The sequence below is a fragment of the Thamnophis elegans genome, chromosome 3 (assembly GCF_009769535.1).
Source record: "Thamnophis elegans isolate rThaEle1 chromosome 3, rThaEle1.pri, whole genome shotgun sequence".
In the NCBI taxonomy this organism is placed as follows: Eukaryota; Metazoa; Chordata; class Lepidosauria; order Squamata; family Colubridae; genus Thamnophis; species Thamnophis elegans.
Window position 1 is genome coordinate 43,808,256 of NC_045543.1, and position 25,143 is coordinate 43,833,398.

General features: G+C 36.4%; 1 protein-coding gene across 1 annotated transcript; it reads right to left on the reverse strand.

The window, feature by feature from the left end:
• Positions 1-279: 279 nt before the first annotated feature.
• Positions 280-18,386, reverse strand: REST (RE1 silencing transcription factor). Its single transcript, XM_032213220.1, is given in 4 exon segments — positions 280-6,872; positions 10,106-10,189; positions 14,136-15,052; positions 18,215-18,386. Coding segments are annotated over 3 exon segments (2,676 nt in total). The 5' UTR covers positions 15,043-15,052; positions 18,215-18,386; the 3' UTR covers positions 280-5,187.
• Positions 18,387-25,143: the final 6,757 nt, after the last annotated feature.

Below are 25,143 nucleotides of genomic sequence, written 5' to 3' on the forward strand. Positions count from 1 at the left end.
ATAAATTAAGTGCCAAAAGGTTATTTAACAACCATTCTGTTCTAGATCAAGTGTATTGCAATCTGGTGTATTGCAGGTCAGGGATCCATTGCCCATTTAAATGTGTATTTAAATTGTGATTTGACTTGGCCAATCTGCAATTACCCTTGATTTTCTTCCATTTTGGTCTATATCAAAATGTCTCCTCATCACTAAGCTAATGAAGATCTTCATACCATGAACTCATACATAATAGGCATTTGTAACACATGAATGAATAAAAGACAAATTATCACTATGCATATTCCTTAATAAAGTTTATTGCCTTATAACTATGCTTGGGAAAATACACTCAAGGGTTAATATGCAATTCAGTTTAACACTTTATAATTTGAACAAAGACTTGTACATAGTTTAGGTAAATAAAAAACCAAGGACATGTGATCTGTTCTGATTTTACATCTATTACAAATGTATAAAAGCACTTCATGCACTACAGTAGATAGCAAGCACGAACAAATTACCTTTGGTTTAAATTGAGATAATAATACAAGTATTGCACTGTTAAAAGCATCAAACACGGTGCAACCAAACATAAAACATTTCAGTGCCAGCTTACAAAAGAGTTATTTAGCTAGTGTGATTTGAAATTTAGGTGAAAAATTGTATATTCATTGAAACAATTCCTGAACCTACTTGGATATCAATACTGTACCTCAGCATGTTAGCTACATAGTGAAGATTCAATAAATTTAAATTAACTTCTGTTTACAACTCATCAGCAAAACATATTATATACTGAAATTATTAATGCTGTGCATAAACTGACCTGTCAGTTTGCCTATAACAAGAATTGAAAGATCTAGGTCACAGGTGGCCCTTTACCACACTGAGATTACACCACTGAAATTCAGCTGAGAATGGCCAATTTTCAGTTGTGTAATTTTTAAAATTTGTATCCCCCTCCCCACTATGTTAGAATAACAATAGAAACAGGAGGTCTCAGAGAAGCAAATTATTCATTTAAAAAAACAGTCCAAAGCAGCCTCAAATCACACAGGCATAATATGGCAGAAAGTTTTTAAACCACTAGGGGAAATAAGAGTGAAAACTGGAGCAATTTACCACTGTGAAGCCTCCTGCTCCCATTCTCTCTTAGATCTCCCCCAAAAGGCTTTAAATGGATTGAAAAATAATGTTGATTCCAGTGACATCTATGAATCATTGGAAAGTATCCTTCTTCCTTCAGCTGGCTGTGGATATGAATTGTAGTCCTCAGACTAAACAGGGTTGACACTCTTGCCTTATGTATAAATCAAGCTCCAGATAGCAGCAGTCTTCAGTTGTATTGCAAGCTCCTAAATATTCTTTAATTTACTTGTAGAATTTAGTTCAAGTATTTGTTTCCAAATACTAACAGTGCTACTAACTATAGTGCTCAACATGACAGATTAATAAAGAATATGTCAAGTTGAGAGGTTGTAATAAGCACTGCTGCTAAAAGAAGCCTTCTTTTAGTAAGAAGCTGGGAAAATATCCAAATTCTTATAATCTTAATGTTCAATTTAAGAAATAACTACCTTAAGCAAACATAGATTATGTTATATATACTTTTAACCCTAATTTATTCATCCATTAGCTACATCTAACATGAAGATAGGAGTGACAGTCCATGGTTTACTGGCATACTTTAAAACATGTAATTCTGTCTTCTAAACAGACAACACTTAATAATATATTGGGATTTATGATAGTTATAAAGCCAATAAATCTCGGGACACATCATAATATCACTGGCATATTTGTTCATTTAACACTTCATTCCTTTGCATTCTCATGCTCAAGAATTCAGGCACTATTTTTGAATCCCTTCTACTGTGAAACCTTTATCTCTAATAATTTTCTAGTACCTATTTCAAGTCATATATCATTTTAATACATCAAGTTATCTGATGTGATTAACACTATTACTACATATCTGCCTTTTTTTCTCCAACCAACTTGGTTTTAAAAAAAATTGCAAGAAATGTAGACCAAGGCCACAAAGGCTCTTACAAAATGGAAGCATCTCTCTTAAAATAGGAAGACATTTTTAAAAAGTCCACAGAGAAATGGAGTTTCCGGTCTCTGTCCAACCCTCATATAAAACAATATTTTACATCCGTCAACAGAACTGTGAATAATGCTACTTTAGCTAACTGGTTAGGAAGACATTTCCGCAATGTTTAATGGATCAACATAAATATAGTTGCAACTTGATTCTCAGTTGACAATGATTGTCACAGCGAAGTAAGTTTTGACATAGTTTTCCACACACAAATAACTAATATTACACAATTTGTTTTTGTCCTAAAGGGTTTTTCTCCCTCAGATCTTTGGCCTCTATTGCAAATCTGCCATCCACCCTACCACAAAAGTGTTAGGTTTCTCAATTCAGTCTAATTATGTTGAAACAACTATAAACATTTCCAAGAGAAAAGAGAAGGGAATACGGAAAAATTAAATATAATCCAAACTATAATGCAACATCAGCTTTCAAGGGGAAAAATTAAATACTATAGTTTGTTTCAATATTTCTGAAGCAGCAAATAAGTCTCTTGAGAGCCATCTGGAGATATAATCAAGAGATTCTCATGCACACACATTAAAACACGAGTCAATACAATTCAAGAATACAGTAATAGGGCTTCGCAGCAGATTGTGGATTTGACGATACAAGTTTTCATGTCTGCTAATTTGCTGCATTGGGAAGCACACTTACACCTATAACTTTACAAAAGCAAAAATTATTTGAAAATGAACAAAAATGAAAGGTTGCATGCTCAGTTTTGCGATCTGTAGCTTTTCATTGTGTTTTCGGAAAGTTCAAGCAAATGTTAACTATTAATAAAGTCTTTAAAATAAAGTTGTGCTTCTCTTCCTGTGCCTGAACATTTATTCTTCAGATGTCTGATCATTTCAATTTTTCTTTAAGTGAATTATAAAAAGGAACAGGATGCTTAGAACTTGATTTAATGGAAATGGAAATTTTTACAACTGACATTTTCAAGGTTTGTTGCTTATCAGGATTTTTCTGATTTATGAACTTTGAAATGAGCAATTTCATTCTATCAAGGCAATGTCACCTAACAGAGTATAATTAACATTCATTGAAATAAATGCACATTGGGAAAAATCATAATGTAATATGAGCTATGGTCCAAGCCATTCCTTTTTGTATTAATTAATTATGCAATACAGTGGATATTTCACTTACAATGCCCAGCAATGTCTTAAAACCAAATAAGTATCTCTATTAATACTTTTAAGTTCACCAAGAAAAGTCTCACATAAGCCCCTCTAAAAGAAATGGGTGACAAACAAATCCCAATGTATGTTGTATTTATTTTAATTTTCCCCCAGCAGCGGGTATGGCAAAAATATTTATAATGCAAAAAGCAGAAGTATTATTAAAAAAGAATATATACAAATAATAATGGACTGGATCCATAATGTTTCTAATGAAGAAAGCTCTTTTAAATGGAAACTTATATAGGGATTTAAGTTTAAATAGCCTTTTAAAGAGAAGGATAAGTTCTGAATTACATTAGACAGCACCCCCTATAAAGACATTATGCACAATTCTAAGAGTGCAACTCTTAACAGTTAAATCAGAAATGTACAGAAATATTTGTCCAAAATGATATAATTAAAAGTATTAAAGCAATTTTATAGATTATCAACCAACATAGAATCAGAAAGTTATAGTCCAAAGAAGCAAATAATACTGGCCATGATAAGCAACAAATCTGAATGTGTCAACATTAAGGGGAGAAATTGATTTAACAAAACTAAACATGCATATATAAAATGTACATTTACAACAAAAATACTAAACTCCTAAAGACTTAAACTGCATAGGTAAAGATAAAACAATAATGTGCAACATTTTTCTCATCTTAAAGCACAAAAGGAAATGACCTTGTTTTAAAGAAGTATTTACCAAATTATGGATTCACCAATCAATAGATGGAAAGAACTTCAAGATTTTGGCTTGCTGATCATGATTGGGGGACCTGAAATGTATATGCAAATTAAAAATATGTTCATGAATATATTTTTTACTGCTAGTGAACCTCATTTTATTTCCAAAAGTGCTCTTTTTACAAAATAAGCTATTGTGTTTCTTGTACAGCTGAGTTTTTTAAGCACTCATCCTACTAACACATTAAGATAAACAAGAACCAAAACAGATTCTATTAGGAGCATCAAAGTTATTTTTTTTTATTTCTAAGATTCCATTTATAAAACAACTTTGTTAGCAAAGATGGCCTGTGTACTTGGCAAATTTTCAAGGAGTTATTAACCATGGACAAACAGCCTCAGGATTTTTTATCCAAAATTCATACTCACCTTTTTAAGGAAGAGGTTCTGCATGGAATAAGCTGCTAATGTATTAAAATCGGTGGTTCCAACATCCCCACTTGGGAACTGGCAAGTACTTTAATAATCAGAGAACACTTGAACATATAGAATGTCCTCAAACAATTGTTCTTATCCATGTAGTTCTCATGTTCACCTATTGCAATGGCACAGAACTGCATGACAATAAAATAATTCCATATTGTGGCAAGTGTGCATAAATGGGATTCAAGAAGGAGTTCTAGACTAGGTGATCAGAAATATAGCACATTGAAGTAAACTCTGAATAATATTTTATTTTCTCCAATTATTAAGGGAAAGAATACTTTTTCAGGTTAAACTTTCTCCTTGCAATTTGTTAAATGGAGAGGCACAGCCTTGGGACTTAATCAACTGGTACCATCTACAATTCAAGCTCTATGGAAATAAACAGACCTCTGCAAGAACATGACAGTGGCTTTGCATACCCATGAACGTTCCCCTGGGCTGTTCATTCCTAAACCTATGAAGTTGTACATATAAATGTGTTGCAAATCAACAGAAACATGCAAGTGATTCAAGGACTCTCTCTCAAGGACTTTTGTCAGCTTTGTAAGCCACAACATTTCATATCCCATTTGGCTTCTCTAATCAAAGAGAAACATATAGCTAATTAGTTCAACTTTTCTTCAAAGGTCGGGGGAAATAACCAACCAACAACTTAATAGTAAAAGCAAACTGAGCTTAAGCAAAGATTCTACAAGAACTGTACCTAAGCTCTAGAAGATTTTACAAAAAAGGAATAAATTGTCATTAAACTGTGTTTGGTTAATCTTGCTCCTTTGTTGCCTTCTCAAGATAATATACATTTACCAAATGTCGATTCAGATGCTTACTGTATTCACCCTTTTTTTTAAATGACCGGTCACAAAATATACACACATAGTTCTCCTTTGTAGGCTTAGCCTCTGCTACTTCTTGGGATGATTTCTGACCTGTTTTTTCTTGGGCCGTCCGAGCACCATTTAATCCAGAATCATCACTGCCTTCTGATATGTTGTCACTTATATCGCTGCCATCATGACTATGGATACCTTCATCCTCTTCCACATCCTGATTTTCATTCACTATTGTGCCACTTGGTGGTGATGAAGCCAAATCTGCTCCAGTATTGTGTTCAAGCTTTTCTGGTTCTTGGCGAGGTTGAGCTCCTGCTGGGTCTTCAGCTTGCAATTGTTTTGTAGAACAAACATCTTCTTGATGTGCTTTACTCATTATCTCTTTGTCACACGTTTGCAGTGACCGTATTTCTTGTACTAAATCTGGATCAGTCACACTTTCCATGTCACAGGTTTGTGTCATCTGAATATCTTGGCATAAATCTGGTAAAATGTCCTTTGCTTCTTTTTCCAGGGTGGCATTTGAATCCACAGAACTGGTCCCAGGCATAACTGCCAGTCCTGTTTCGGTGTTATTCTCTGAAACGTCTTTTGCAATCTCCTCTTGCCCTGTAAATATTTCTTGGTTTTTCATTTCTGCTGGAATATTTGTGTCTACCTGCTGTTCATGTAGCTCTTGGTGTATGTTATTTTCAGGTGCAGATTGATTCTCTCCATCAATGAGAAGCACAGGTTCCTGCTCACTGGAAGAAGTATCAGATGTCTTCCTTTGTCTTTCATGGATAAGAAAACATTCTTTATGAACAGAAGCTTCATCTGAGATCTTTTTGCTATCAGAACTGTTATTGTTTTTAGTAGTTTTATTCTTCAAATGTTTCTTTTTTTTGTTTTTCTTAAGGCAAGAATTTGACTTTTTGGTCACCTCCAATTTGCTTTCATCCTGACTCTTGGGTGATAGTTTTTCAGTTTTCTTTTTCTTTCTCACTATTACATCAATATCTGTTGATAAATCTTTTGTCAATGAAATAGAGCTATTCTCTGCTTTTCTTTTTGTCTTCTTAGTTTTATTAGTTTTTTCAATTTTGACATTTTCTTCTTTTCTTTCACTAACTACTTTGCGGCTTCTTGTTGTGATCTGGCCTACATTTGCATTACTAGTTGGTTTCTTATCTTTTGACAAACTCTCTTTCTTCTCTTCCTTTACAATTCTCTCATTTTTCTTTTCATTCAACTCTTTCTTTGTTTGTTCCTGTTCTAGTTTACTTTCAGTGTTAATATCATTCTCGGAAGTGTTAACCTCATTCTTTTTAGTTCTTAATCTTACTTTTGAGACATCCATTGTGATATCACAGCAGTCTGGGTGCCTGGATTTGATATGATACTGCAAGTTACATTTCTTGGATGCAGCATATTCACAAACTGGGCAAAGGAACTGACGAGGGCTGACATGGAGTTCAACATGCTTCTTGAAATTGCTTCTGTCAGCTGTTTTGTAATCACAGTGGGGACAAGCCAATGGTTTGGGCCCATCATGAACCTGCCTTGCATGTCGAGTCACTTCATGCTGGTTTGATGCCACATAGCAGCATTGTTCACATTTGAATGGCTTCTCACCTAAAGCAAGGAAGAAGCAATTACTAACCATTACATTACAAATCACAAATTATGTACATCTACAGATTTATACAGTTCATCATGCCATTGAACTTCTTGCATTTAAGAATAATTTGATTTTTCCACTTAACGTGTTCACAAAAAGCAACAAAATACAAAAAAGAAAACAACCATGCAAGAAATGATTAGACATTCCATCTACGTAATATACATACCAGATCACTCTACAGTATTATTAGCATTTGGAATCCAAACCAAACTGGTCCATTGAAAGCAATGTAGAAAAATGGAAATTATAAATGAATAATTATCTTACACAATTATTGTACATACCCCAAAAGAAAATATACTCTCATGAAGGAATAACAGACCCCCAAACCATCCCTGGCACATAATATTGTAATATTTAGACTGTAAATCCAACCATTTGGAAATCAGTGTATCTTTCTTTAATATTCTGAGCAAAAATGATGAATAAACTGCTGCAGTTTAACTTTCATATTGCTTCAAAATGTTTGCAAAATTATGTAGCTGAGTAAACTGAATAGTCTAAATAGTTTGTGGGTTTGTCTGTGTTTTGTATTTATGCAAATTCAGTTTCCTTTAAGCATGCTTATATCACTCTTCTGGTGCTATTCTCCCAAATAGACAATAACACTCACATTCGAACAAAGCAAATTGAAGGAACAATACGGAATGTTTACAATAAACTGCTACAAGTAGAACTCCATATAGATAGTCTTCAACCTACGACCACAACCGGACTGGAAATGAAGTGGTCATAAAATGAAATGTGACATGCCATCATTAAACAAGAATTGCTGGTTGTTTAGAGGGAGCCTCAGATAGATTAGGGGGGGGGGGGCTCCAGGGATTAGGGGAGGCCCTGGGAGACCCAAGACACACCATATACAACTCTGGAAGGGTGTTTAGTGCAGTGCAAGTACAAGGAAGCCTGGGAAAGAAGTCACAGCCACCCCTGGAAACCTCAGTCACCCCAGCCTGGCCCAGCAGTGTGGTGTAAAGGCTCTACATCCTGGGAAGTGCCAAATGCCCAGGAAGTCTCCACAGTGGAGTGCAAAACAGGCAGTATTCAGGATGCACCCAGGAAATATCCAATGCCCAGGAAGCTCCAACAGGGCACAGTAAAGCAGCTGTTGTCCCCCCCACCCCCAAGAAGACCTTTGCTGCCCTGTATTCCACCAAGCCAACTGATCTTCACTGTCTTCTTTGTCCTGTTGCTGACAAGGCATGTCCAGCCTGGCCATTTGCTGCTGGCCTTTGTAGGCCTTCTTCCAAGGCCACTTGCACTATTCTCCAAACAGCATGCAGCGTTACCGGCTCATGAATGGCATTCTTGCAAGCCTTTGGAAGGGTTCAAAACCTCAAAAGGCTACACATGATTTGGGGAAGGCCACACACCATATGGTCTCTAGAAGGCCCGGTGCAGTCAGCAGCTGCCTCACAAAGGCCAGCCCGGGCATGCTTAGTCAACAGCAGAAGCAAGAAAATGGCAAAGGTTAGCTGGGCAGCAAGAGCCACAGAATGTAGGGGGCTAAAAGAATATAGATGGGGGAAGTTGAAGCACTTCTACAGTCATAAATATGGGCAGGCTGCCAAGTTCCCATATTTTCATCACATGGCTGTAGAAGTGCTACAATGGCCCTAACCTTGGGCATAGATTTCAGCTACCAATACTGCTTAGCTGTGTGACACAGACAACCCAAAAGAAAACACATACAAGTACAAACACAACATCTATGTTCAAAAAACATCATATAGATTAGGCAATAAGAGTTTTAAAATATTCCCCACAGGATTCAAATTGGTTTCCTTCCTGATCCCTAAAACTAGTACTTGACTAAGCAAGCTCTACTCAGGGCTTCACTGATCCAGACTCATGAACATTCTTTGCATTTAACCTTGAGCTTCAGAAGATATGCATGAAGCAGGATTGCAATATTACTTAGTGAGTTGTGGGATATTATGGATTATGGTTAGGATTGCAATATTACCTAGTGAGTTATCTACTGAGCTTAAGGAAATTGATAGTGAGAGATAGCAGAAATCACCAACTCTCTTCTACAATGCCAAAATGGAGAAAGGGGCTTAAAGCCACATTGCACTGTTACTACACATATCAATGTTAGCATGTTATATATACCATTCACTCAATTCTGGAACAGCACAGCTAAGAGACGATGATTACAGCATCTCTATATCCCCATAATGGATTGCATTCCTACTCTAAAAAGCAAATTTCAGCTGCTAAAGAGCCAGTAACACCAAAAACAAAGGCTATGTGGGTCAGCAAAGAATCTAAGGGCCAGGCTACAGAAGCTGCTGTTGCTGCATCAGCAACTGTTACTTTTATACTGTGTCTATAATAGTTTTTTTTTTTCCTCAGAAGAGCTTTTCAATAAGGCATTATTTTACAGTGTAATCAATTCATATATAATAATATGATATATAACACTGCAATGTGTAATTTTAGAACATGTCAGCAACATGGTATACCATCAAATGTCACACCTTCCTACAATCCACATGATAACCACGACTTCCCAAAATCTGAACTGAATTAAAACAGAATTATTTTCAGAAATCACTAAAAATTCACAAGCTTTGTCAAGCCTTTAAGACTAAGTGAATTTTGGAAGGACCAGAGACCTGACAAGATGCTAACCCTTACTTTAACCAATTAAAATAATCCAAGATAAGCATTTTGAACAAGTACATTTTTAAAAATAAAAACAGCATAACATTTCCCAAAAAACAGTTTGAAAATACAGGAAAGCATCTTCAAGAAGAGGAAGACTCAGAAAGAGATGCAGGCACAAAATATGTCTCTCATCCTCTCATTTTAGAAAGCACTTTATATGTTCTGATGCATAAAATATATAAAACTGAATAGATCCCAAAATAGTGAATATAATTTTCTATAGGATTTGAGAAAATAAGAATAATGCAGACTGAATTTTACATCTAACCAACAATTAACATTATCTCCCCAAGAAGGCTTAAAGTCTGAACATATGTAATACTTTACAGAAATTAGCACCAAAAAGTAACAAGTCTGCTTTGTTTTTACTTTTTTCTTGGCTCATGTAGTCCTGCATTGCTAACTTTCAGCACTTAACAGTTTAATATGGAAAACTCTGTGAAATGCTGCCTACAACCTTGCATGTAACTAAAATACCATCTTAACTCTTTTGAACTACCTTTTTACCAACCTGAATGAGTGCGCATATGTCTCGTTAAATGAGTCTTCTGAGAACTTGAATAAGGACACATAGAACATCGATAGGGACGCTCGCCTGTGAAAACAGAGCATTAAATCAAGTATAAAATCTGTTGTCATAGAAAATTAAACTACTGTACTTGGTCATAATTATTTTCCCAGAGTCCAACATAGCTGGCAAATAATGCAAACATAAATACTATCATAAGCTGCCATATTTCACCTAAAAAGTAATTCTCTTGCTTTGTAAACGTAGCTGTTACCCAGGAATACAAAATAAATATTTTTGCAATAGGAAAACTCAGCTAAGCATGCATGCTTGAGCGCTGTTAGAAAATGCTCTCCCCCAGAAGCTTCCAACTGCCCTTCCTCCCACCTACACATTATAGTTTTCACAGCCATCATATGACTAACTAGCAATCATCACCCCTCCTTTCAAACTTTAAAATGACAGAGACAGTGAAAATCACTGCACAATTGGTAGATTGCCCTATCCTGCTGCTTTAAAACTGGGGGAAACAGGGATTGTTTTCAGGACTTTGTATACTGAACGCATCCTATTTACCTCAAAGTATAAAGCAATCATATTTTTTCTTCAATGAACAAATACAATCATAAAACCAGTGAAGAATGAAAAGTAAAGCTTTTAAATTGAGTTAAAGATGATAGGTTATAGCTCAGTTACAATTAAAGGTAAAATCAAGCTAAATTCATAAATCAAATTTATATCATTATGTATATATGTGTACATATGTTTGTGTATACATACACACATGCAGAGGGAGAGAGGGAGACAGATAAAGATTATATCAAAGATAGGAGGTGAAGAATATGCTTGGGACTAAATGTGACTAGTTTTGATATGAAATAAAAGAATAAGAAAATTGAGGGAAGATATCTAGAAAGCATTTTAAACTTGTGTTTTTATTTTAAATGTTTAAATAATTTAAGTTATCAATAATTTAAATCACACATTATCTTCAAAGTTCATTTATGAAGAAGATTGCAATTTCATTCTTTTTCCTACTTCTTCTAATATGTAGTCTACCTACTGGTTTACTCTGTAGCATTTAATAAAATAGTCCTACAAGATGTCTAACAGATACTGGTAGTCCTTGACTTATGACCACAACTGAGCCCAAGATAAGCCCCATTGCTAACTGAGAAATTGGTTAAGTTTTGCCCCATTTTACGACTTTTCTTGCCACACTTGTTGAGTGAATCACCACAGTTGTTAATAACACAGTTGTTAAAGGAATCTAGCTTCCCCTTTGACTCTGATTGTCAGAAGGTCACAAAAGGATCACATCACTCAAGGACACTGCAACTGTCAACTCACAATTAATTAAGGCATCTCTCAGAACCTTGACAGCAACCCTCATAAATAAGAGCCAGGTACCAAGCACCTTAATTTTGATCACCTGACCATGGGGATGCTGTAACGTGTGTGAAAAAGTGTGAAAAATGGTCATAAATCACTTTTCTCATTGCTGTTGTAACTTCAAATAGTCACTAAATGAACTGTTGTAAGTCAAGGACTACCTGTACTTAAAATTTTATTCTGAAATTGCATCGTAACATTAATCATACAGCTTGCTCTAAAACCAACATTTTTTTCTTGGAATTTCCAAATGTGAACCAAGACAACTATTTCTTTAAAACTAGCACACAACATACAAAATCACTATGAAATTCTCCCAAAAACAAAGCACTTTCCTTATCTGTCTATTTCAAGCATACTTTGCCTTATAATCTCATCTGAGTTTATACTTATAATAAGAGTTTTCATAGCAACAATATTATTCAATATTTCCTTTAAATAAGATTCAAAATTAGCTATTGTTTACTAAGTTAGCCTAGTAAACAAAATTCAAAATTTATAGAGAAAAAATCCCTACTTCTTACTTTTCTGGTACCAAGTGATTTCTGAATGTATTTTTAAAATCACAACTACTAGCTATAGGATTTCTCCAATTTATAAATTTGTTTGCTACCTTTTAAGATTTTGAACGTGACTAATGGCAACTTGATTATATTTACACATTTTTCATGCCTGATTCATTCATTCATTCATTCATTCATTCATTCATACATACATACATACATACATACATACATACATACATACATACATACATACAAGTTGTTGGGTAACAATTACAGGTAGTCCTTGACTTATGACCACAATTGAGCCCAAATTTATGTTAAGCAAGACAGTTGTTAAGTGAATTTTGCCGCATTTTATTAATTTTCTTGCCACAGTTGTTAAGTGAATCGCTGCAGTTGTTAAATTAATTGTATAACTGTTAAATGAATTTGGCTTCTCCATTAACTTTGCTTGTCATAAAGTCACAAAATGTGATCCCATGTCACTTTCATCATAAATACAAGTCAGCGGCCAAATGTCTGAATTTTGATTACATGGCCCTGGGAATGCTGCAAATAATCATAAGTGTGAAAAATTGTCATGAGTCACTTTTTCAGGGCCATTGTAACGTTGAACAGTCACTAAATAAACTGTTGTAAGTTGAGGACTACCTGTATTGTATCACAGTTGTAAAACCACAATGATCTATTTATTTATTTGCAATAGGAAAAAAGAGCCAGAACAAAAAAAGACAATAGATGGTCTCAATAGCTTTTTGAATGTTGTCTGTTATGTAATGTTGGGTTATTCACTTCATATTATCCTCATAAGATCTCTATATCTTGGGATAGGGTTATTAACACACCTACACAGATGAACTAGTATGAAAACTGCCCAAAGTAATACTTATCACCATATCTTGTGGCAGCAAATTGCACTATTTCAATATGTGCCATTTAGAAATGTTTCCTTTCACTTGTTGTGAATTCTCCATTACTCAAATTCATTGGTGATCTTGAATTCCCAATTGAGAGAAAGGAAACTGACTAAATTTTAAGTTTTGAAAGTTAAAATTTTAAATTTTAAAATCATCTTAATATATATAAATAAAAGCCCCTCAAAATATGCAAGGTCAACAAATGCTATAAGTGTTAATAAACCCTAAACCCTGTTTTTTAACTAAATGCCAAATGTTTTTCCCTTTTGAAATATTTTAAATGTTGGTATCTAAGCTATTAGTATTAGTGGAATAAAGAATGACTATTTCAAAGCAATTTATCTTAAACCTAAATCTAAACCAATTATAATTTGCTGGATAGACTCAAAGCTTAATTCAGTATATCCATCATTCTTTTTCCATCTTAATACTTCTGGAAGTTTATAGTATTGGCATCCATGGAAGTAGGCCAAAATATCAAGATGACAGTAGCAGCAATGCAACCAAAGCACCATCTATTTGTACAAGGATGTGAAAAGACATATACAAAAGGGAGCAAGGTTTCAATCACACTGCTATGACTGCCACTTTGATTTTTTCAGAACATCCCATTTAGTTAACAGCTATTGCAAATGTTTTGCTTAAGTTGATTCAATCCTAAATATCCTCTAATTTAGAAACAATAATAACATTTTACATTAATATTGTGCTGCAATGTAGCGTATGAACAATAAACATTATATAAATTGACTGATCTGGAATAGTTATGCTGCAGTAAATTGAAAGGCTGTTCCAGTCCTGAAATGTACTATAGAGCTTTTCAGTAGGAACACAGTATGCCTGGTAGGCGCAGAATTTTATTTTCCCTACATTAAGTATTGAAATAGCTTCCATTCACAATGGGAGATATCTCTTTTTTACATCGACCACCTTCAAATCTGGTCCAAAGGGTTCTATCTATAAAGCAGATCTGGAATGCTGTTAGATTGATGGAATGAATATTGCAAATATAATCTATTCAATTGCTTTATTATTTTTTATTCATTAACCACAGCATATCAGCAAGAATCAGCAGGTGATATTCATAACTGACCACACATTTCAAATCATGAAATGTTAAACTTTATCTGATAATGCACAAGCATAAATATAAGCAAATCTGGCACAAGCTCATTACAATTCATTAACAGACTTCAAAAAGTAAGGTGCAACACATACCTGTATGAGTTCGAATATGCTGCACATAATTATTCTTCCGATCTGAAAAGTAGGAGCACTGTGAGCATGTATATACTTTTCGTGGAAAATGGTTTCTTAGGTGCTTTTTCCAATGATATTCACTGACTGTTGTATATGTACAGATAGTGCATTTGTAGACTCTTCATTTTCCTCCTGCTTTGTTGTGGTGCTTCAAGTGAGCCAGATAATGATCATATCGGTTAGTATTATAGCCACAGCGATCACATCTTATAGGCCCCTTAGAAAAATCAACCTCCTCTGTAGTACTAGAGTCAGTTTCTTTAACCTGGCCATGCTTCTCAGCTTTTTCTTCTACAATGAATCTCTTGGCACTGTGTACCCGAATATGATGGACAAACTCTTTCTCAGACTCCGCCTCATACTGGCAAGGCTTGCAACGAAATGGTTTGTTCTTCAAACCCTTACATTTGTCATCTATGCTCTCCTGAGCATCTGGTGCTTCCAACGAAAAGACTTTTTCTTGATTACAAGAGTGAGGAACAGTAGACTCTGATAGTCTAGTTGTTTCTGCGTCGTGAACCTCAGGAGTAACAATGTCAATATCCATATCTTCTATGCCTTCAGAGTCATTCTCTGGTCTTTGTGAATCGTCCATTCCTTCTCCATCACTGTCTGAAAAATTGGTGTTACCCACCGTTGTCAGTTCAGCCATTTGCCTCTCTTCACCAACCATATAATCACAACAGTTGCCATTAACTTCTCCTGTCAGAGCCACATTTGCCAGCATAATAAGTTGAGGTGCTGCCAGTTCAGCTTTGGAAAGTTCCGAAAAGTCATACATGTCATTTGACAGTGCCATGCTAAGGTTAGTATTGCTAGAAAATAGGCTGCTGCCACCAGATTGCCCCAACACTTGCATTGCCATAACAACAATTCTGTTAAAGAAAAGAAATCAGAGTAAATTTCATTTTTATGGAGAAATTAAATTCTACAAAGCAAAAAAATAATTCCAGCAATATAGTAAGGACAATTTAGTTAAGATTGCAATATTATTGGCAATATATCTAACTACATTTATTTTAAAATCAAGCTAATTAATCATACAGTATTGAAATCATCTTTTTTCAGAAAATTAATTAAATAGGATCACATAAAGTTGGTCACACCTTTTATTTTGTAAATTAGAGTAATACGTTAACTCCTTAAAGCAAACCTAATTTGCAGCACCAAATAAACTGCTTTAATCACAATTGGTTGAACAAGTCAGAAGCAAGATCCATTTAAACTAGCAAAGTAAATATATTGTTTTGGCTAATCTTGTGACAAGTTTTCAGTTATTATTTCCTTACATCTTGCAATTTGGCTAAAACCTATACAAAACAATTCATAAGACTCTGGAACTAATAAAAACCACGTGTTCCACTTCCAATATAATACTAAACCAAGTCACAATTGGTAAATTAGCAAACCATACTTTTGAGACAAAATTTGGAAGTAAACCACAGTATGCCCACTGGCCTCCTTTGCACATAACAAAAAAACACAATATGGCTGTCAATGACATCTAAATCAAAGTAAAGCTATTCCATTAAATACAGTAAAATCTAGAACACCTGAGTTAAATGCATGTATGTTCCTGCAGAGATATATTTACATTTCAAAGATATAAGAATATTTCAATTACACAAACGTCTACAGGGAGAGAATGAATAAATAATCCAAAAGCATGATTAATAAAGGTCATAGAGAAGAGCCAATTAAAATGGGTGTTCAAGAAAACGTCCATTTGTAACTGTGATTCTTCACTTATCTTGAATCATGCCTGTTCATGTTAACTTCTATCAGGCAAAGTTAACTGCTCTGTATTTTACCCACAGTAGTTAATAACCTAATACAATTATCAGTTCACATGGACAAATTTGAGAACGTCTGTATTAAGGTATAAAATGTATTTATTATGCACTATATATTGTGGCTGAAATTAGATTTAAAGCAATATAATTTGAAATAAGGACCTTTGCAACTTTTTTAAAACACTGACTGGGTTCACGTTAAACCAGAATTTTTAACTATAGTTGTTGCACAAACCATAATGGCCTTGTCTACATATCATGCTAGGCTAGGCTAAGCTAAAACAAAAACAAACCTCATAGCCACTTACTATGTTTGCACAGCATTTTATGGAATTAATCTAATTTTCTGCGGTTGGACAACTCACTGAACCATTAACAAACAACTCAGGCAGAGTTCGCACAAAATTCTAGGTTAAAATGTGTCACATTAGTTTGTTGTGCATTATGTTACATGAACACAGCCATTATGAAATGACTGAACATTTATGTTTCGAGACTGCATTAGTATACTCTTACTACAGTATGTAAGAATCCTTGTCAATAAGAATATTGACTAATCATATTTGATCAATTTATTTTCCAAAATTTAAACTAGTATGTACTTGGTTAGATTCTAATTAAATACATTACTCCACTCCTAAACCTGCTGGGTGGGCTATTCAGTCTTGAAATTAAACTAACCGCATGGGGTGATTTTAATTTTATGCTTGCTTGCTCTGGTCTGAATATAAAAAGATCAGTAATTCTCAGATCTATATCTGAAATTGCTTCTTAGCAGAGAAAGCAAACTATATTGCAATTTGAAAGTTTTCAAAAGCATGAAAGAATATTTTAATTGGATCATCAACCTTTAGGGCCTTCAGTCCGATTCTATATAGAACTGATTTTGAAGCCCAACCAAGTGTGTTTCCCCGCACCTTCCCGGTAAATATATAAACGAATCACAAGGTTAGGACCACAGATAAACGTCCAAAAGTTTGCACTTTAAAAGCCCCTCACTAAATGAATGTATATTGCCAGCCAGCCAACCATCGGCAGCAGCGGCGGCTGTTGCATTCCAGAAATAGGCATTCGGCCATTTTCTCAAATACCAAGTAGGAGCACAAAGCACAGTTCTCTTTGCAAACTCTTGCCTGCACCAGATTCAAACTCAGCCAACTCAAGGCCTCCGGGGCTCGCGATAGATGCATCATCTACCACTTTTCCTCTCCTCCTTTTTTTGCTTTAAACCCTCCTCCCAAAGTTCCAGCTCCTCCATAGCTTTCTAGTGGGCTCCTAGAAAAGTCACCGAAGACGAAGAAGATTTGCCCAAGTTTCTCTCCCTCGCCCTTCCCCAAGGCGGCAGCGAAGCGGGTAGGGACTTTTTCCCCTTTCCTCCCCCCCCCCGCCCCCAAGCAGCTCCCGACCTAAGAAAATGGGGGAATCGGCGACAGGAGTTCCTGCCTTGTTGCTTCTCCACCCCACAAAAAAAAATCCCCAGAAGAACCATCTACTCCACCCCACCATCGCATACGAGGTGGAGGGCGTGGGTCGAGGAGATCAGGGAGGCACCCCCGCTCCGGAAGGCGAGAAAGGAGTGGAGCATGGAGCCGCCTTGGTGGGAAAGCGTGGCGGGGGAGAAGACGATCGAGGCCCACTCACACCTCCCAGGGGCCGAGGCGGCGGCGACAGTGCCAAAACCCCTCTCGGCTTCTCCATCCGTGCAGGACGCAGAGCCCAAGGTCACCCCCGCCCCAACCTCAACCTACCGCTCCCGGAGAAGGGGCCCGAAAGCGGGGACGGCGAGAAATCGCTGTCCAGCTCCAAGCAGGGGAGGCTGCTGTTGCTGCGGCCTCCTCGGCAACTCTCAACACGGGAGACGACAGCGGAGGCGGCTCCTCCCCGCCAAACTTCCTTCCCTTCTTCCTGCAGCAAGGAAGTAACGGCCCGTGATGAGAGACGGGGGAGCCGGGGTGGCAAGCCTCCCCGGCAAGAGGGAGACCTTTCCTCTGGGGCTCCTCCAGGGGCTTCCTTCCTGAGAGGCCCGTAGCTCGCCCGTCTTCCCCGCCTGCTAGGCTCGGCTTTCCCCACCCGCTCACTCCACACCCCCTCCGCCGCCGTCCCATGCGCAGCAGCGGCAGCAGCGCTAACAGCCTCCTCCAGATCAGCCCTGGACAGCGCCACAAGCTCGCTCCCGCGTCCCGCCAGCGCAACAGCTCCCCTCCCCCTCCTCCGTCTTCTCAGACCCGCCCGGGGGTTCCTCACCTCCCCCTTCTTCGCGTTTGCCTGGGAAGCCCCTCAGGCGGCCGGAGGGAGTCAAGGGCCGGCGGGGAGCCTCATCCGCTGAGCGGTGGGGAGGGCGACGCCGAAGGCAGGAGAACGGCGCCGCGCATTCCAGCACTCACACGCGCATGCAACGGCAGCCGCCGCGAGGAGAGCGGGCCCCGCCCATCCTAACCCGATCCAATTACTGCCCTGCCCTGACCCGCCCTCCCCCTCACGCCAGGTCAGGGCTTTGGCCTGCGCGGTTCGTGATCCTCGAAACCTGACTTTGAGCTCACAGGCAGACATGTTTAGTGGTCCTTTCTTGTCTGTTTTTTTGTTTGTTTTTTGTTTTGCTCTCCTGGTTGGCAACAGAAGAGGAGATCCTAAAGAGAGAGAGAAGTGTTTATGTGTGTGTATAGAAGTAGCTTGATAGAAAGCAAATATATACCATTTTAAATTAGGTAAACTAGCTGTTGCCTTGCTCCTGTAGACTTCTATGAATTACCTTTAAAAAGATGGTGCATAACACAAATTGTGTGACTACTTTGCTGAACCTCAATTGATGTATGTTTACTTTGGGGGGGAAATCCGATGTTTGGGAGATGCAGGTCTACATATTAAATATGCTGGTTGTGTTCACATAATGTACTTAATTAACTTTCTGGAACTGAGACACATTGAAGCCATAAAATAACAACATGGGGCAATTTGTCCAACAAATAAAAATTACCACCGGTAGTTGCCTAAACCATTGACTATACAACACATTAACTCATGGTTTCAATTATCATCGTTCAAAGAATCACCTTAATGGGTATGGTTCCCACTTCACAGTAGCTGTGTATAAGCTAGTCAACTGTGTTTTACTGTTGTGCATAGTGTACAAACACAGAAATCAAAATGTGAAAATCACATGAATTCTACAAATTCAGCCACTGAGCTGCAGCCTTACAAACCATATTAACCAACTGTTGTGCAAAACCTTCTGGTGTTTCTGAGTCTTAGTGATAAAGGTAAAATGCAAATGATAGTATTTTTTAGTATTTTTTTTGTTTAGTATTTTATTAAAATTTATAGGCCGCCCTTTTCCCTGAGGGGACTCAGGGCAGTGAAGTGTTAGTGCTAGTGAAGTGTTGTTTGCTTTGCTGGTGCTAAACCTTAATATTTTATAGATCTAGCCCATCTTCCCAAATTCAGAATCTCTCTTTCCACTCCCTTTTCTGCCAGAAGGAGCATACAGGAAATCAATTCTGTTGAGTAAGGCAAAACTTGCTTATAAAAGCAAACAAGTTGCCCTCTTATCAAATGCTTATTCCCTGAGGCAATTCCTGCCAGCACAGTGGGGAATGCTGATAAATATATAATATTACTTAGACACAGCAGTTAAAGTGCCTGAAGAACAGGCATGATTCATAGATTTTTTTGTGAGAGAGAGAGAGAAGGGGGGGGGGGTTTGCTGGGTGAAAGAACAACAGATTGCTGATTGAATTACAGAAGTTGAGGACATAGCTGAGTTTGGACTCTCAACTATGGTAATAGCAATTTGGAATTGTTATTTGTCTTGCTAGCCATCTAATAGTGAAGCAAAGAACTTTACCTGTCTATTAAGGTAGACTTTAAATCAGGTCTCCTACTGTGCTGAACCTTTATTTTTGAAAATAATTCAAAAATATTATAAAATGCCAAGCCCTCCATGGCTTTCTTCCAAAGAAAACAACTCAATAAATATATAATTTGAAATGTTTCACAGTTTGTAAAATTGTGCTGCAGATAACAATGTACTATAGTTTATAAATTCGCAAGTTAATATCCTAAGGGTAAATTGATTTACCCTTAATCAATAATTGTACACAATCGGATATTGGGCTGGTCATTAACCCTTAGTATATTCTACCTCACTAGGCTTATTGTGAAAATAAACTAAGGGGGGTGTCATATGCTGCCATGAGGGTTGCTTGTTTCATTGTTTGTTTTAAGAATGCATAAGGATTACAGCTCTTGGAATTAATACAGCCATTGAGTTCAGTACAACTCTTTTTCTAATGTAGAGGGTAGTGAGGAACACTTGGGCTGGGATCAGATAATCCCTTTGTTCCATTCTATTTTCCATCCTAGTCCAGATTTTCTTCCCAATGTCATTTACTGAAGAAAAAAGTATATAATGCAGATTTAATCACATACCGGTAATTATCTTCTCATTATTTGTGTTCCATTGAATAAAATGAGAAATACAGTACTTCAATCATAGCTATGAAAATACGTATACATATACAATTTTAGTTCAGATGTCATTGCTTTGGTGGGAAAGGGAAGTGGGAGGAAGCCATTGTTTTTCCATCTCCTCAATCTGCAATGTGGTAATTAGATTTCTCACTGGGTCTCTGCAGAGCACCTAGACATGCCAATGTGCCCAAGGATACTACCTTTTATGTGTGACATGCTGCTTGATTCTCCCTTTTACTTTTAAGGTGTAAAAAGTTTTAATTAAAAAAAAGGAAACTGACATGCTGCATGAAACTGGCACAGGGCCAATCTCAGCATTGCCTTTATTTCCAGTAATGATTCTGGAGAAGAAGCTATTAATAGGACCATAACTTTTTAGAGAATAATAATTTGCAAAGTCTGTTGATCTGTTTAAAAACAACAAAGATATTGTGTAGAAAAGTGGGACAAAAGGAGTGGTAGTGGCATTCTGGTAAAGTGATACTATTTTGAAACTTTTATAAATTATAAAACTATTTTTGGTTTTATGACATTCATGTCATATTCAAAATTTCAAATATCCTTACTAACCCCCCAAAATGTAAGACTTCTGGATTATTATATAGAATTTCTATAATACTATATGAGCTAAAAAATTTTTACAGCTATATAGATACTTTAGGAGCTTAAACATTTTGACCTTTGCTGACTAAACCTTTTTAGCTATCACTTATTGTTTTCATAACCTTTAGAGGAACAAGAAAAGTGGACAATGTGAAAGAAAAAAAGAACAGAATCTAGCAAAGCAGAAAGACATAACTCAAGAGAAGCTGTAAAGTTGAGGGAAATCTGGAAGCTGATTTTTGCTGTGTAGGTTGTGAGAGTTTGTGATGTGGACTGTAGTTGACATTTTTAGACAGTTCTTTCCTAAGAAGTGAAGATTGTCACCATGGACATTTGGCGGCATCAATTGCTTTATTTGAAGGTTTGTTTTCTCTGGTTTTCAAAGCAGGACCATTGCCCTGTGTTTCATAGTGGTGGTGTTGCTCTCTAATATTTTTGTCCAGTGAAGAGAAATAAAGATGCTAATCATGAAGATTAGAGCCTTTGGAACAGCATCCTTCACCCCAGATCTATTGGCTTTCTATAAGGCTTAAAAAACACCTCCCTCTCCCTCCATCCCCGCCCTCCAAGTGTATTTGTTGTGTGTGTGGTGTGTGTGTGTTGTCCCTTGAGCATTGGTCCACACTGTGGATGAGCCAGTCCCCTAATTGTTTGAAATTATATGTTTTTAGCTTAGCTGCATTGTATTGTTGTATATATTGTTGTATTGTGTGCTATATTGTTTATATTTTTTTGTTTGTTTTTATGCTATTACTCTTGTCAGCCATCCAGAGTTCCTACTGCAAATTGGATAGCCATATAAATCATTTATGGATGGAGAGAGAAGGGGGAAATTAATGCTGCAATATAAAAAGTTTTTTATTCATTACATCAATTTATATAATTGCCCATCTTGCAGTTACAACTCTTGTCAATGAACATAGGATTGTGATCAACAAGACAACAGAAGCAAATTAGAAATAATAATCATAATAGCACAAAATAAGTTTTAAAAATTCATCCAGGTAGAGGAATCTGGAAAGAAAAGAAGCAAGTTAGAGAAGAAAATAGCCCCTTTCAAAGGCTGGGAGGAGAGAAGGATTGGAGAAATCACTTATAAATGAAATATTATTGGAAAATAGTAGAAATAGAAATTTGCCTCGAAGTTCACATGAAGGTAGCACAATAACAAGCATGGTTTTTGTATCTAAGACACTAAAAATTTGTTTCCCCTGAAATATAGGCCAAGTTGTAAATAATAGCAGCAAATGTACCTCTGTAAATATTTCTGAGTATTTTAAGAAGCGCAGCACTCCTGGCTTGCCTTCCTCCTGTCTATCCTTTGAGCTTATTTCTTGCCAGTTGGCTTTTAGTTTTGCATTTACTGAAGACAATACAATCTGCAAGTTGTTGATTCCACACATTCCACAAGGAAGATTATGTTGTAAGAAAGAATTGGGGAAAGAAAACTGTCCCTAGGGTAGTTTCCACTGAACACAAAGTGGTCAGACTACCATTTCTAGCAATTATATTCCACTTCCAGGCTCTTATTCTTTTGCAGGCTCTTGCTTGTGGGTCATTCTTATATCTTTTCTGATATAATGGAAGGTATTCTAGCAGTGAAATGGAAAGGGTAGGCTGGTTGTTTTTAAAGGAGAGCCCAGATTTGTTATTACCATGATAGGATAACAGAGGGCGTATTATAAATATTAATTTCACTGGTATATTATAACTAAAAAATCAGTATAGTTCTATCAGATGAGAAATATTTACCTTTTTACAAATCCCTGACACATGTCATATGTTTTATAATTTGGTGTGGAGATGATGTGCTTTTCTAGTCATTTCTAACAATGTTTTTAGTTCATGTAAATGTGACAGAGTACTGCATGGATTATGCTAAATGTGACTTGTGCCCTGAGACAATGGTTACCTCTTTGAATTTGAATTCCACTCCTGGGGTATTTTAAATACAGCTCCTAGGGATGGGGGAAGTGAGGTGATTTGTTCTGCTTGGCTGTAAGGGAACAATGTTACTGGATACTTCCAAAAGCATGGCCATTAAGGCAGTAGATTTTCAGATCTCAGATTGCTGTAAATTAATGGAAGAGAGCTTTACATTTAGTTTCACAGTTACTTCTTTTTACAATATTTTTTGCATTTTAACAAAATATTTTGTGTTTGCTTTAGATATAACGGTCTGTGGCGGTTCTATTTGCTGGTTTGTTTTGCAGTTCTTTTGAAACTTTTTGACTATAGCATGCGCAATGGAAACCAGTCTAACCTGAGTTTCAACTTTTGCACACAATTGACAAAGCAATTCTTTGCACTGTCTGTGTTAATGTCTTTTACCATATATCAGCATTTAAGTAACTTCAGTTATGTAATGAAGTAGAAGCTTATTTTAAATAAATTAATATTTCATAGTTGTGCTCCAGCACACTAAATACATATATAAACCACGTTGTAGGAATTTAAGAACTTCCATTTATTGGCCTAGTTTTTCATTCCACTAGTCTGATGGAATGCTATAAGCAAGATAAGCATGGATTGATCAAGTCATTTTTGACTCCCAGTGACCTAGTGATTTTCTCTATCATGATTTCTCTTCTGAACTGATCTTCAGGTCTCCAAAAGTTGCACTCATAGTTGCCATAGTAACTGAGTCTAACTGCTGATTATCCTCTTCTCTTTCTTTCCTCTTTCCTAACAACCATTAGTTAGCAGCAGTTTCCTCTATTGTTTGACAGCCATCTAGTAGAGCACTCAATTTTTGCAGCTCAAATATAATCACCCTAGATAATCAACATTAGCTTCACTCTCCATCGGATTGAGAATAAGGTTCTTTTAACTTCATTGTTAATCCCAATGTCATATTTTGCATTTTCTCCAAATATTAATGGGTAATATTTTTAAGGAATACCATAGTCTTGACTGATGGATGGTTAATTGATTGATTACAGATACTATATCTTTTTTCATGTTTTTCAAGGAAAATAGGAAAAAAACCTAATAAGTAATTATACTGAATTTAAAAGATGAGTGTAACAAAAGCGTAAGCCTTTCTTGATAGTAACAAAATACAGACAGGTCCCTAGGAAAAGCTGATTATTTTTAAAAAATCAAATATAGATTTGGACCTGACAAGAAAGCATCATAGATTATTTTAATAGACAGATTCGTCTGAAAGATGGTGTATCATCAGATATCCTGAACTAAGGATGCTAAACTTGTTCTTAATTTGCAAACTGATTCCCTGTCCATTGACTGAATACTGACAAAAGTAGAATGGGACACCACTTCCTTCTTGAACATTTTGACCTTAGACTGAAGCAAGACTAGGAGGAAGTGAACATAATCCATAGTGATTTACATTTTTCACAATAGGGTTTCACATATAACCATTAAAACTGAACAGAGATTCTTTTGGTAACTTGAAGACATAAAGTACTGAATGTAATAGTTAATATTAGACTTGGGCCAGAGAAATTCTGATTCAATTCTCACCGAAGCTCATTAAGTGACCTTGCACTAATCTGTTTCTCCTCTTGGTTAGGTTTTTTACTTCAGCATTTTTAATAAGGGTAATACAATGATCAACATATTTTAATTCTAGCTAGTTACTATATAGTAGTCAACCATTCATTAGGGTGTTCATTAGCATAGTATAAGCGCTGTGATTGAGGGACTGCATTTGTTTTAAAAAAATATAATTTATTGTATATATGGTCTATATAAGTACATACCTAAAACGGGCTTTTGGTGACAGATGTTACCAAAAAAGAAAAAAAATCAATTCAGCACATCTCTTATTTCCTAATGGTATGACAGTTAGTTCTCAGAGCTAATTAAAAGTATGATTAAACAATGAATTAAGTACTAGTGGAGGGCAGACAAAGAGCCATTGATGATATAGATACTTTTGCAAATCATAGGAGCTTCTCCACAATATGCTTTTAAAGAATGTATGTAAGTCAAATTTCCAAGGTTTTATTTTCCTGAGTTTGTAATACATACATATGTGGTTACTAATCATCCAACTCTTCATAACCTGAATAAACATAATTTCAACAGTTCTTTGAGTTTTTGTAGATTTATGTTATCAGGATAGGATCTAGCCATCC